The sequence below is a fragment of the Gobio gobio genome (assembly GCF_949357685.1).
Source record: "Gobio gobio genome assembly, chromosome: 12".
In the NCBI taxonomy this organism is placed as follows: Eukaryota; Metazoa; Chordata; class Actinopteri; order Cypriniformes; family Gobionidae; genus Gobio; species Gobio gobio.
In genome coordinates this window covers 4,532,743-4,547,911 of record NC_137105.1, presented here as the reverse complement: position 1 = coordinate 4,547,911, position 15,169 = coordinate 4,532,743, and the positions used below count along the sequence as shown (strand labels likewise).

Sequence of the window (15,169 nt, the reverse complement as noted above, 5' to 3'; positions counted from 1 at the left end):
GCGCTTCCGTGTTCGTCAGTGATTATAGTTTATAAAGTTATAAATATGCATATTTTTCTTACAAAAACTCATGGCTTCATGGAGTCGTGATATGGATTACTTTTATGATGGATGGATGCACTTTTAGGTGCTTCAAAAACTCAGGCTCTATTCACTCCCATTATAAAGCTGGGAAGAGCCAGGATATTTGTTTTATTTAAAGGGGGGGTGAAATGCTGTTTCATGCATACTGATCTTTTTGCACTGTTAAAGACTTGGATTCCCATGCTAACCATGGACACCGTTTCATAAGCTAAGGTGGACGTTTAATGGGAGTATTTCGTTGCCAAAATTAGTACTTCCTGTTAGTCATAAGTTTCGGAAAGTTTTTTTCGATCATGGGTCCGCTTGACGTCAACAGGGCGGAATTTCCTTGTATGGGCCGTACGGACAATTCTACCGGAAGAGCGCGCGCGCGAGAGAGAGAGAGCGTGAAAGCAATAGGCTACGCCCATCAAAGCGCTGGCTCGTACAGATGGAATTTGCTTTTCCGGATCAACAACTGAGTTGCGCAAATATTTATGTCTGTTCCCTGCATTTCGGTGCCGATTGTTTTATAAACAAGGCCCAGTTCGACGCCGGATTTTCAGATCGCCTAATACTGAAGGATGGAGCGGTCCCAACGATAAAGGTCCCAACGTTGGAACCGCAGGTTTGACTGCTTCAAATGTCTGTTTTTGCCTATGCCCATCAAGTAACGTTAGCCCAAACATGATCACGTATTGATCAATGGAGCATGCAATGTATAGTGTGTGTACATTTGTTTAGCTGGCCACTATATGTGTATGTTTGTGTATTGTAAAAGCACTCCAAACAAAAATACACAAAGAATGGGGAAATATGTTGAACTAAATAAGCGCGGTTCTTCATTCAAATGCGCTACTATTCCATGTCTTTCTATGTAAACACTAGCCTGACGTGCAAAACCAGTCCGCTTACTACAAATCATGTCTTCACAAACCACGCGTAAACACACACACACACACACACACTGTAACACTCGCACTTGACATGGTGTTCTAAATAACACAAGCCGCTAAACATATTATATAGTTAGTGTAACTTATACCACATAGAGATGTCCTGCTCTAGTCGTTTTTGCTGCTGCTCCTGTTCAACTTCAGCCTCTGGGTCTGATTCCGGATCATAGATGTAGGGCTGTATCTGATTAAAAGCCATTTTTTATGTTGAATAAAGTTTTTCCCCGCTTTTAGGGATGACGCAGCTTTCAGACGCACTCAACACAGTAACAGCGGCGCGCGCTCGACATTCTTTAGCTCCGCCCACACGATACGCCCCCAGCCGCACGGCTTTTTCCGGAAAGACTCGGAACAGCGCATCTTTCTTTTATAATTATAATAAAAATAAAGACTTTTCGGAGATATGCAGGATGCAGTGCTACTCTATAGGTACTCAAGATTGACATGAGACTGACTGAAACTGAGTGCCCCCCCCCCCCCCTTAACTCTGGTTGTGTTTGGCTGAAAGAAGAAAGTCATATACACCTAGGATGGCTTGAGGGTGAGTAAATAATGGGACCATTTTCATTTTGGGGTGAACTGTCCCTTTAAATTAATTGAGATTGGGTGATAAAAACATATTTACCTTGGAGTTTCCCTGAGGCGCCTTGAACTCGTTTCCAGCTCAACACCAAACCACATTTCTGAAACACAATTGGTTATTCGTCAATATCAAGCAAACTAACACCAAGCATGAAATGTAACCAAGAACTATTTCACTTTAGATCAAAACTAAAACCATTACCAAGTGAAACCATTTCACCTCTAGTATCAAATCCTCTACATTGCTGAATGCATGAGAGTATTGTCATTTTAAGTGCCCAATTATGTTTTTTCGAATATTCTCTTTGATTCTGTGTGTAATGAAAACGTTCTGCAAAGTTGTAAAGTCGAAAGTGCACGATAAATAAAATAATTGACTCTGAATTACCGTTTTTGTTTCGAATCTTTCTGTGTGGCGGTTCTACGTCACTGGAAAAGACATTTGCATAATGCCCCGTGTTGTACGTCGTCTTGACACACCCACAAACATGTAATTTTACTGACGACTGCTATTATTGATGTATACATTTTCTACTGTGTAGTTTTGTGTTTCATATTGTTTAGGTCTCCGGCTAATTCTCTGTCTTATCACTGTTATTACCGTCTTACTGAAATACTTCTGCTCATCAGCTGTGGGCCACTATTACCTAAAACTGTGTCTATTAATGCAGATTGTCTGTCGTTTTTACAACTTTGAGTAATGATAAAGGATGGAGCAAGATTTGTTTTGCAAACTTTAATGTTACATCAGTCATTCGCATTAGTGCTGGGCTAACACATGCGCTGTTATTGATTCAGTTCCCGCATAAGCACCGCAATAAATTAGAAACACACACAGGTTTGTTGATGGTCATACTATTGTTAAAGGGATAGTTCACCCAAAAATTAAAATTAGCCCATGATTTACTCTCTCTCAAGTCATCCTAGGTGTATATGACACTCTTCTTTCAGACGAACACAATTGGAGTTATATAAAAAAAGTCCTGGCTCTTCCAAGCTTTATAATGGCAGTGATTTGTTGTCTCGTTTATGAAGTCAAAAAAGTGCATCCATCCATCATAAAAGTGCATCTATCCATCATAAAAGTGCATCTATCCGTCATAAAAGTGCATCCATCCATCATAAAAGTGCATCTATCCATCATAAAAGTGCATCTATCCATCATAAAAGTACATCTATCCATCATATAACTGCTCCACATGGCTCTGGGGGGTTAATAAAGGCCTTATGAAGCGAAGTGGTGCGTTTGTGTAAGAAAAATATCCATATTTAAAACTTTATAGACTAAAATAACTAGCTTCCGGCGGTCAGCGGTACATAGTCGACTTGTGCTAAAAGAGCAACCCCTGACGCGATGTACAGGAGCATCTCAAGCATTGTTACCCAGCACCATCCACGAGAGACGTCAAACTCAAGCCCCTCTTCTCTTATATCCAAATCCTCCGCCATTTCTGTTTAAAAATTCTCGTTTTAGACTCTCATTCATGACCGGTGTTTTGTTTTGCTCTATCCTCTGCGCTTCTGCGTTCATTAATATGTCATGCGTCAGGGGTTCAAGGGCAAGGGTTACTCTTTCACCGCAAGTCGACTTGCGTACTGTTGATCGCCAGAAGTTAGTTATTTTAGTCTAAGTTTTAAATATGGATATTTTTCTTACACTAACGTGCCACTTCGCTTCAGAAGGTCTTTATTAACCCCCTGGAGCAGTTATATGATGGATAGGAGCACTTTTATGATGGATAGATGCACTTTTATGATGGATAGATGGACTTTTATGATGGATAGATGCACTTTTATGATGGATAGATGCACTTTTATGATGGATAGATGGACTTTTATGATGGATAGATGCACTTTTATGATGGATAGATGCACTTTTATGATGGATAGGAGCACTTTTATGATGGATAGATGGACTTTTATGATGGATGGATGGACTTTTATGATGGATAGATGGACTTTTATGATGGATAGATGGACTTTTATGATGGATAGATGCACTTTTATGATGGATAGGAGCACTTTTATGATGGATAGATGGACTTTTATGATGGATGGATGGACTTTTATGATGGATAGATGCACTTTTATGATGGATAGATGGACTTTTATGATGGATAGATGCACTTTTATGATGGATAGATGCACTTTTATGATGGATAGGAGCACTTTTATGATGGATAGATGGACTTTTATGATGGATAGATGGACTTTTATGATGGATAGGAGCACTTTTATGATGGATAGATGCACTTTTATGATGGATAGATGGACTTTTATGATGGATAGATGCACTTTTATGATGGATGGATGGACTTTTATGATGGATGGATGCACTTTTATGATGGATAGGAGCACTTTTATGATGGATAGATGGACTTTTATGATGTATAGATGCACTTTTATAATGGATAGATGCACTTTTATAATGTATAGATGCACTTTTATGATGGATAGGAGCACTTTTATGATGGATAGATGGACTTTTATGATGTATAGATGCACTTTTATGATGGATAGATGCACTTTTATAATGTATAGATGCACTTTTATGATGTATAGATGCACTTTTATGATGGATAGATGCACTTTTATAATGTATAGATGCACTTTTATGATGGATAGATGCACTTTTATGATGGATAGATGCACTTATAATGTATAGATGCACTTTTATGATGTATAGATGCACTTTTATGATGGATAGATGCACTTTTATAATGTATAGATGCACTTTTATGATGGATAGATGCACTTTTATGATGGATAGATGGACTTTTATGATGGATTGATGCACTTTTATAATGTATAGATGCACTTTTATGATGGATAGATGCACTTTTATGATGGATAGATGCTCTTTTATAATGTATAGATGCACTTTTATGATGGATAGATGCACTTTTATGATGGATAGATGCACTTTTATGATGGATAGATGCACTTTTATGATGGATAGATGCTCTTTTATGATGGATAGATGCTCTTTTATGATGGATAGATGGACTTTTATGATGGATAGATGCACTTTTAAAATGTATAGATGGACTTTTATGATGGATAGATGCACTTTTAAAATGTATAGATGCACTTTTATGATGGATAGATGCACTTTTATGGACTTCAAAGACGAGGCAACAATTCACAGCCATTATAATGCTTGGATTAGCCAGGACTTTTTTTTATTTAACTTTAAAAAAAATGTCATATACACCTAGGATGATTTGAGGGAGAGCAAATCATGGGCTAATTTTCATTTTTGGGTGAACTATCCCTTTAATGCTGATGGTGAGGAATTACAGCTGCAACATCTCATAATGTACCTCAAAATGAGTAGCGCATCACTGAGAAATGCTCGGATTGATATGGTAAAATTAACGTCATTTTTACTCTCTTTACAGTGTACAATTGCTGAGGTTTGAGGAAGCCTTGTGAGCTGGAGAACAGTATTGTAATGGACGTTTGTAAGCAGTGGACCAATCACAATAGACTGGGTCATCTGGCCAATCAGAGCAGAGTAGCTCACGGAAAGGAGGGATTTAGAGAAACTGATTCATACATCAAGTCGTTTGAGAATCATTGAACACTGTGGTGATGTGCAATGTATATTATGAGAAAGTGTTTTTTGACCTTTGATGCATGTAAACCTGTTGTAGGAGACCTCAAACTAAATTCTGAACCTTTAAAATAGCATAATACTTTAAGACTGGAGTGGATCTGGTCATACTTACGGCCAGAAGTTGTCTGATGAGCATGTCAGAGGCTTTCTCAGAGATGTTCCCCACAAACACGGTGGTAGTGGGACCGTTGTCATCGTCGTCTTTTGCCCGAGAAACGTTTTCCTTCCTGGGAGCAGCAACTTTACTAACCACAGACATCGCCGTGGGCACAAGAACCTGATACATCACATCACAATTAATATGTAGCCATGAGACAAATGTTTTTGATTGTGACTGATATAAAAATGACATATGGCTTCTCTCTGAAAAACTGATTCAACTGTTCATTACTCAAGAAATGCATGGGAGCATCTCCATGGCATATTTTGTGTATTATGATATTTTTGTACAAACATATCGTCGCTGTGCATCGGAAACCTTGTATGTCCAAGTTTTTTGATATTGGAAATAAAAACGTGGACTTTTCAGGAATTTCCCTGTATTTTTTTAATAATTAAACATTTAAAAAGCTGATATTGTGGCTTTATATGTGGTCAGACAATTGCATGTATCGTTATATTAATAACATTTGGTAACACTTTATTTTAAAGCGTCCTTGTTACATAAGTTACATGTACTTAGCATAGTAATCACAGTAAATTATGCATAATTACATGCAACCATACTTTAACCCTAATGTAAGTACATGTTGTTACTTATAACTTAGTACTTAAATATATAATTACACTGTAACAATGACACCTTAAAGGGTTAGTTCACCCAAAAATGTAAATTCTGTCATTAATTCCTCACCCTCATGTCGTTCGACACCCGTCAGACCTCCGTTCATATTCGGAACACAAATGAAGATATTTTAGTGTAAAGCTGATGCTGAGAAAGGCTTCAGACAGGCCTCCATTGGCATTCAGTACATTTACACTCCCAAGACCCATAAAAGGCACTAAAAACGTTGTTACAAAGTCCATCTCACCACAGTGGCTCTACAATAATTTTACGATGCAACGGCAATAGTTTTTGTGCGCAAAAAAAAAATCAAAATAGCACCTTTATCCAACTTGTTCTCGACTTCCGTGTGTGCCTCCACGACGCATGCGCGAGAATATGACGCAGATCCGGCGTTCGGACATTTGAGCCAGAAGCGATTTGTTTACAAGCAGAGGAAGACGCGCGTGTCTAAGCTGTTGGATTCTACATTGATCGTGCTTTAGGTCTCGGCGTAGTGCTCAAAATGGGACTTAAGTGTGTATTTCATGGATTCCCGAACGCCGGATCTGCGTCATATTCTCGCGCATGCGTCGTGGAGACACACACGGAAGTCGAGAACAAGTTGGATAAAGGTGTTATTTTGATTTTTTTTTGCGCACAAAAACTATTGTCGTCGCATCGTAAAATTATTGTAGAGCCACTGTGGTGAGATGGACTTTGTAACGATGTTTAAAGTGCCTTTCATGGATCTTGGGAGTGTAAATGTACTGAATGCCAATGGAGGCCTGTGTGAAGCCTTTCTCAGCATCAGCTTTCAACTAAAATATCTTCATTTGTGTTCCGAATATGAACGGAGGTCTTACGGGTGTCGAAGGACATGAGGGTGAGTAATTAATGACAGAATTTTCATTTTTGGGTGAACTAACCCTTTAAAATAAAGTGAAACCTAACATTTAACCATAAACAAGCTCGAATTAGGTTTTTGACAAGCATACATGTTTTGTCTGTCATTAGAACAGTAGTAAATGCATCGCATTACACGTGGGCGCTCAGTTTTTTTCTGTCATATGACCAAAATCTCATGTTATTAAAGATGAAGTGCTTTGCAAAGGTGATTTAAGACATGATTTATTGTCTATGACTCAACTACAAATGTTAGACTAAGACACTCTTCAAATACATAAAACATTAGCCTTTATATATTGCGTTTCTTGAGTAAAGAAAACGCTGTGCATATTCAAACCAGTTCTTTATTTACCGTTGCATTGCAAACAAGCAGAGACGGTCCAAACTGCGTCCGCCACTTCATTCAAGATTCAACAAGCGGGTGGAGTTATGAGGTTTGACCGACAGTTTGAGGACCCAATGGAGAATCAAGGTTTAGTCACAAGCTCTTTTTAATACTTTTCATTGGTTAAATATTTACAAAACCCACAGACAGACATAAAGGATGACCAATAGTAATGATTTATAAATTAAAAAAACAAGTAAAAAAATGACGAAATATTGAGATGCGAAGTTTCCACCCGACAGCGACGATACGCAAGTAAATATTGGTGTATTGTTGCATATAAATAATGTATTTAATATCATTCTTGCTTTTGTTATTTTATTGAAACCCTGCCTTGTTTTAACTAGAGTGTTTCTGTCTTAGTTCTTCAGTATCAAACATTTTGAATTTACTTTGCAGCAATAAAAAAAAAAAACATCCTTTTAAGGCATTTCTGATTTGAAAATGTCTTGCATACAATTAGACTTGAAATGACTAATCAACTAAAACAAATACATTTTTCGCATAGGAAAAATTACCGTAGGGGCTTGAGTCATAATCCCCATGTGGACAGGAATCATTGGGGTTCCTAGTGGGAGAAAAAAAAACAACATCATCAGAAAATGTGAATTTGTTGTGTAAGTCACCCTATTATAATAATGCAAATCAGGTGGATTAAACTTGACAACTTTAAACAGTTCATCAGCCAATTCATAATATAATTAAGGAGTTTCTCAAAAACATTTGATTAATCCATAACCTAGCTTGACAGCTAATAGTAATGAGTAATAGAATATAGTAATAGAGTGATTATGAATGAATCAACTTTAACTTTATAATGGTCCTCTTATGATGATATCGTTCCTCTGTGGTATCATAATAATTGTGCTGGGAACTCTACTGTTATTTTATATTTTGAACTCTCTTTATTGTTATAGTTATCGCTCTTGGCGTGACTTTCAATACACAAGGCAAGTGTAATGGTGCGTTCACACCGGACGCGATTCGCGCGAGTGATTTACATGTTAAGTCAATGCAGAGACGCGAAATGGCATTCTGCGGCGCGATTCGCGCGAATGAGGCGGCGCGAAGGACGCGAATTGAGCGTTTTGAACGCAAGTTGAAAAATCTGAACTTTGGCGGATATTTCGCGCTGCGTTAACCAATCAGGAGCTTGCTCTAGTAGTGACAACAATGAGGAGAAAATCTGTATATTAATATCTGGTTCAGACAATATGATTATCACTGTGATAACATTAAATGACATGAAACACAACCCAGTCTCTTTTTGTTAAATGCAAATTTATGTATGATCAATAATACAAAAGTATAAGTAATGTATAACAAGCTATACATGAAATAAAGCAAACAATGCAGTGAAACATTCAAAGTCAGTGCTAGTAGGCTAACGTTACAACTGCAACGTACAGTTATAGCCTAAAAATATAAGGTAATGAAACTTATCTTTGCCCTCAGCCTAAACGATTTGCCAGGGAACAAATTATAGATCCATGAGACCAAAGATCGGCCGTTACAAGACGAATTATAGCTCGAGACACACCACAGAGACATCAGAGCCAGCGGCAGACGGCAGAAGGACTGGCCGAGGAAAGGTTGCCCTCGCCGGCTTTCACATGCGCTGAGCGCGCTGTCCGCTGGAGCTCACAGCTCCGACAACGGCAGATAAAATGTTCAAATAGGCACTGTTTATGTAAATAAACCACAGATTTGAGCTTTAAACAACTACATTATCGACTGAAAAAGTCTTAAAACTACGTTTTGTCACACATTAACAGTAGATATGAACAAAAAAAAGCTGCTGGCGGAAGCCCCGCCCATGACGCGAATTCGCATCTGTTGTGCAGTGAATGTCACGCGCGATTCGCGCGAGTAAACTCAAAATGTACACGCGTCCACCTTCGCGCGATTAGCGCGAATTATTCGCGCGAATCGCGTCCGGTGTGAACGCCACATTACACCTCCTGTTTGAACCTCCCCGCTCCAAGCGGGTCTCGAACCCGGATCCGCCTGGATGAGAGTCAGACGCTCTAACAAGGAGGCTAAAGGCTGCAACCCCTAGTGTCAGTCACTAGAGCATCTCTTGAGAGGTGAGGTTTACTCGCACAGTGACTACTAGCTGGCCTCCGTTACACTAGCAACACTGTTTTAATGGTTATAACAGTTGACACTAATGGCTTGTTTCCACTGAGCAATTGCCGTTTCCATTGTAAGAAGTTGTGATTGGTACCCTAATTGACCTATCGGTAAGCCCCTCCCCTCGAACGCAGATGAGCCAATAGCAGTTGAGTATCAGTTGCGCTGGGACCGGAACTCTGACATCTGTAGGTTTCAGCGCCATAGAGATGCATTGGAAAATCCGAAGCTCTCATCGGTTTGATGGTGTTTATGCTACAAAAATGCTAAAATGTCGTGCTTGAGGAACTGTAACACTGACTCCAGCGATCCTGAGAGGATTTTCTGTTTGTCATACTCTCGTTAAGTTACGATTAAAGTCCCTGCTAACATACAAACTGTAATAACTAACTGTTCTCACGTCATGTAACGTTAACACTGTAGGTCAAAAACACGAAGGTCTACATTTCAGTGCCTCTCCATATTAAACTGGTTATATGTAAATTAATTTCATTTTAGATATCTTTAATGTCTACATTATCTGTCCTACTAAGGAGGACTCTTATTTTGATGGGTATTATAGTCTCTGGGTGATGAAAGGAAGAGCTTGCACGCAGTTTATCGGAGTTGTTTTGTGGATACAAAGTTTACCAGTTATTAACTGCACCCTCGAAAGGCATAAGATCTGTATATGTTTGTTTACTGTTAGTTGTATGAGTATTTTTGTGTAATTTGCTGTGTATGTTAATGGTAATGCAACGGAGAGAGAGAGTTTGTGAATGAGACGTTAATGCGCACTTCTTAGGCTTTGTTTGTTCAGCTCTTACGATGATTTTTTTGGAGTGAAAAAGGACATAATAAACTTGATAAACCATCAGTAAAGTTTGGCCATCATTCGGACGGGATATACGCTACATTCTGTGTCCAAACACATCTTGAGATAAGGTTTTCACACTGACAGCTGTACATTGTAAGATATAGCAACTCCGTTTGTTTGTCCGAGTTAGCAACCGTAACTGGGGGGGCGGGGCTTACCGATAGGTCAATTGATTAATCACAATACATGTTGTACTGAAACGTTATGTTTAAATATGAGGCATCATCTAATTGAAAATGCACTAATATGCATACATTTACAGCACAGAAATCTGAACATAAAGCCAGGTTGAAAATGTTAGTTTCATTTTGTTGACGTATTAAAGGGTTTTACAGAGGGGGTTTTGGATATTTCTCTTTATAATGCCATAAATAAGAAAATACTAGAGGGGAAAACGTTATAGTTTGATAGGAATAAAACGGATTTCTGTCTGATTTCAGTGCAGGGGAAAGTTTTCAGAAAACCGCCTTTAACCCTTAAACAGGCACGACTGGAAAATGATCAGCAAAAAAAAAAATTCATGTCACTTCTTATTTCATCTGGACTTAAGTAAAATGTAGTTGAATGTAGAATGTAGTTTTGATTTTATGAGTTTTAACTCCCAAAAGGATCATCCACAGTATTGACAATGAATGGTGTTTCAAGGTAAACTGGGCTCCCTGTACTGGTCATTGCACTATTGCGAAAGTTTGGCCATCATTCGGACGGGATATACGCTACAATCTGTGTCCAAAAACATCTTGGGATAAGGTTTTCACACTGACAGCTGTACATTGTAAGATATAGCAACTCCGTTTGTTTGTCCGAGTTAGCAACAGTAACTAAAGGGGGCAGGGCTTACCGATAGGTCAATTCTGAACCGCACCGTAACACTTTTTGGGCACCCTTCTGTTGGAGTACCTAGCACAGTAGTCCGGTACTAAAGGGTGGAGCTAGACTCACTGCAGAACATTGATTGGTTGACAGAAAATCGACACTTGCACGTGCTTTACAGCTGTGTTTTTCCTTGCAGCCTTGGTTCAAGAGGAGCGTGTCTTCTTCTTGTGACAACAGCCACTCATTCACTGCGTCGCTTTTTTCTTCGTACGAGAAAAGCGTTTATCGCTACACCACGCCTATTATAAGAGTACTGTTGGTGGCGGATCAGGGTTTATCGTCCCGAATCGTACCGTACCGCCCGGTGGAAACGAGACATAAATGATCCCATTATAATTAACATTTACATTTTTTTAGGGCTGCCAAAGATTAATCGCGATTAATCGCATCCAAAATAAAAGTTTGTGTTTACATAATATATGTGTGTGTACTCTGTTAATTATATATATATATATTTGCATGTATATACTGTATATAATCTATAATATATATAAATATAAATGTTTTATATATATAAATAATATTTTTTTCTTAACCTCTTAACAAGCGCCCCATTTTTGAGAATTCTTTGAAAACGATATACCCAAATGAAAATGTCTGCAGCTCTTAAACCCTATGGTCTATATTCATAAACCTGGTCTTATTTTAAACTAGACACTTGAAATATTGCTACCCAAGAGTCATAATAACTCAAAGTAATATGGGAACAGAGTAATATACATGTAAATATACATGTAAGTGACTCACGTTTTTTTTTTTTTTTTTCACTTAGGGAAAAAAATATTATAATTTAATGTTAAGAGCCTGAAAATAACTTAAATATAAAACTGAATGTCTAATCATGTCATGATTCAAATATGAGGATGATTCTCTCAGTAATGTAGCTTCTGTGAGCTTTTATGTCAAGAAAAGTCTAGGCGTCATTTCAAAAAGGCCATTTATTTCAGAACATTTGCTATTGTAAAGAGTAGTTTTTCATTCAAATAAATCTGCAATAAACTGCAATAAACTACTAATTATAATGGATAAACAGTTACTGAAAAACTAAAGCAACTATTTACAGAGATTACAAAGTGTAAAAAACTAATTTAGCTGATTAGAACCGTCAGTAAGAGTCTGCGCGCTCCACTGCAGTTGCGCCATGGAGAACGCGCAGCCAGCGCACAAACAGTATTCACCAAAGCCTACTTACGCAAACTGCGCAAGATAATGCCTTTTGATTGGTTACTAAGTCCATCAATCAAACCTTTGTTGGAAAGGCATTGGCTGGGCACCGAGTGCCTTTATCCAACGAAAACCATGGGCGCAATGATTGACAGCTCACCAAGCCTGTAAGGCACTTCCTCTATATGATGCATCCCAGAAGAGTCTCTGATTGAAGGAGAGAGACAAGGGTTGAACCATTTCACGTGGAAGAGACTATTCTAGCAGGGGGAGTTTGCCAGAAACGGATTAGAATCGATATTTCATTGAAAATGGACATGATTGATCACGCCAACTCAAAACTCTCTTGCAAACAACGGAGGATTTTTAGTTTTTTCCCTATTTTTTCGTTGTTTTGGATTAAAAAGTGGGATGCATTTTGAAGAGTGGACCCTAACACAGAGATGTATGCGGGTGTTTATTGGATTCGTCCGATCTGATCTGAACGACAGGAGATGAAAGATGAGTATCGCTAATATTTTGCTAATGTTTACATAGCCGGTCCTTTAGCGTTTCATTTAACCCTTTCCTCTCTGGTGTATTTATTGCAAAAACAAGTTCAGAACATGAATCTTGAGTGTTTTAGCTTTCAAATGATGCATAGTTTGTGATAGTTGATTGAATATTTTGTTTAAGTAAATAAAAGTACACACCCCCCCACTTCCGTCAACCCCCCCGCCCACGATCCGATGCGGGTTAAGAAGTTAAATATATACATGATTGTGTGTGTATTTATATATAAATAATAATTAACAGAGTACACACACATATATTATGTAAACACAAACTTTTATTTTGGATGCGATTAATCGCGATTAATCTTTTGACAGCCCTACATTTTTTACATTTGACGTGTTACTTTTATCCAAATCAGCTTCAAGGTGTACATTTCGCCAGCATGTGAATTGAACCAATGACTTTGCCATTGCAGACACAATGTGTCTAAAGAAGGCCTGATATATCTTAATTACCGGGAGGCATCGATGGTGGAAAGCCAGCAAACTGCGGCGGAGGGATTCCTGGTGGCATCGTCGGGATGCCTATTTGTGGCCGGTTGAGATGAGGAGGGAAAGACATCTTGGGCAAAACACCCACCTAAAACAGAAGAGAAACACAAATCATTAACGGCTGTAAATAATGGGCTTGTCAATGATGTGTCTTAGGCTGCTACGATACACACTCACTGCTCAACATTAAAGGTACAAGATGTAATTTTTCACGGTAAATCAAGAACACCAGATTTAAACAATAAGACTAAGTGTGTCGAGCTGGAGAACAATGATTAGTTTCTGTCCATTAATGATCCAAACAGTGTTGAATAAACACATCATATATTAAAGCGTCTTTGGTGTTTCCATGGTTTCTACTAAATAAAACCGGGAATCGAGGGTAACGTGGGAATGATGTCCTGGTTAAAATTGCTTATTTATCTGGATTTAAATATTCTTGGACACATTTGGGATAATGCAAGTACACAAGTCAGCAAAATATATAACATCGTTCTAGTGGTTTTTGGATAATCTAATCCAAAAATCTTACATGTTGTGCCTTTAAAGATCTTCTCAAGTTCTGCAATTCTCACACAGATGCAATAAATGTGCTTAAGTTGTTAAATTGTGCATTTACCAGGGTTATAGCACAATCAAACACCAAATCAGACAAGCTGATTTCAGGATGTTTGACGTAAAAATCAACTGACAGCTCTAAATCAGCCAGAAATAATCCAAATGAGCTGAAATCACCATTTTTTTAAACGAAAAGTCCTCAAAACAAGTTAACAATAAAACTGCGAACAACCTGAAAGCCCTGAAGTCAACTTGAAAACACATGTAAAGACTGAAAATCAACATAAAATGACCTTGAAGGACTAAAATCGAGACGAGATTAACTGAACGAGCTGAAAGCAGCGGAATGGTCTTAAATCAATGCAAAGGCCGATTTCACATTGTTATAACGGCTCCCAATGTGATTAATCATTGACGTTAGCTAAGCAAATAAACATGCGTATGATAGCTAACTTTAAAAACAATATTAAATGATGTTGTTTCTGTGGCATATCATAATTTCAAACCAATAAATCGGACCGGTTTGTCAAAAAATATCAGCGGGAATCGTTTCAGTCAGACCGGGTAACGGCTAGCCGCAAGCTAACGTTCACAAAAAGCCTTTATTTTGACCTCTCTCAAAGAATTAATTCGTTATTATCAAAGTCCTGTGCGAGACAACGAACATATGAACTCAAAAAGATAACTACTAGTTTAATAGATATTACTCACTCAAACCAAATCGATATCAACTCGCTTCTCGCACGGAAAGTTCACCGGATCCGTGGTAAAAAGCAACGAGCGATCGAACCTGCAGTTTCCGGTGAAATGGAATTCTGGGAAAATAGCAGGCAAGTTAAAAGACCTCTGATTAAAAAAATAACATAAATACAATAAACAAATAACAAGCAAATAGAAATTCAGCACAACAACGAATCTGATGTTGTTCGTTGATTTCAGCATATTTAATTTAGAATTATATAATAATAATTAATCTATTGAGAGTCTGTAAAATATTCTCATTTTTAAGCGTTAATAGAATGAATTATGAAACAACAATATAGCGTTATAATTTGGATAATTTTTTATATTTCATATTCACATTTGCAAAAAATATATATCTGCTGTTATTAGCAGGTTATGTCCCTATAAATTGCTGTTTTATTATTGTTGTACTGTTTTTGCGTATTCTCAATTGATTTAATAAACCAGGACTTTGAACCGTCCAACTTTGCAGAGTTATTAATTAACGTCTAAGCTTTTATATTTGTATTTAATTA

The 15,169-nt window shown here is 37.9% G+C and overlaps 1 protein-coding gene across 1 annotated transcript in view; it reads right to left on the bottom strand.

Moving 5' to 3' along the window:
* rbm25b (RNA binding motif protein 25b) overlaps positions 1 to 14,711 on the bottom strand; it is a 51,316-nt gene extending 36,605 nt beyond the window's left edge. Inside the window, exons 1-5 of the mRNA XM_079831919.1 lie at positions 14,622 to 14,711; positions 13,317 to 13,440; positions 7,796 to 7,845; positions 5,333 to 5,497; positions 1,645 to 1,702 (exon numbers count right to left, since the gene is read on the bottom strand). Of these exons, the coding sequence (XP_079688045.1) occupies positions 1,645 to 1,702; positions 5,333 to 5,497; positions 7,796 to 7,845; positions 13,317 to 13,422 (379 nt within the window). The 5' untranslated portion in view covers positions 13,423 to 13,440; positions 14,622 to 14,711. The remainder of the gene's footprint in view (positions 1 to 1,644; positions 1,703 to 5,332; positions 5,498 to 7,795; positions 7,846 to 13,316; positions 13,441 to 14,621) is intronic.
* Positions 14,712 to 15,169: the final 458 nt, after the last annotated feature.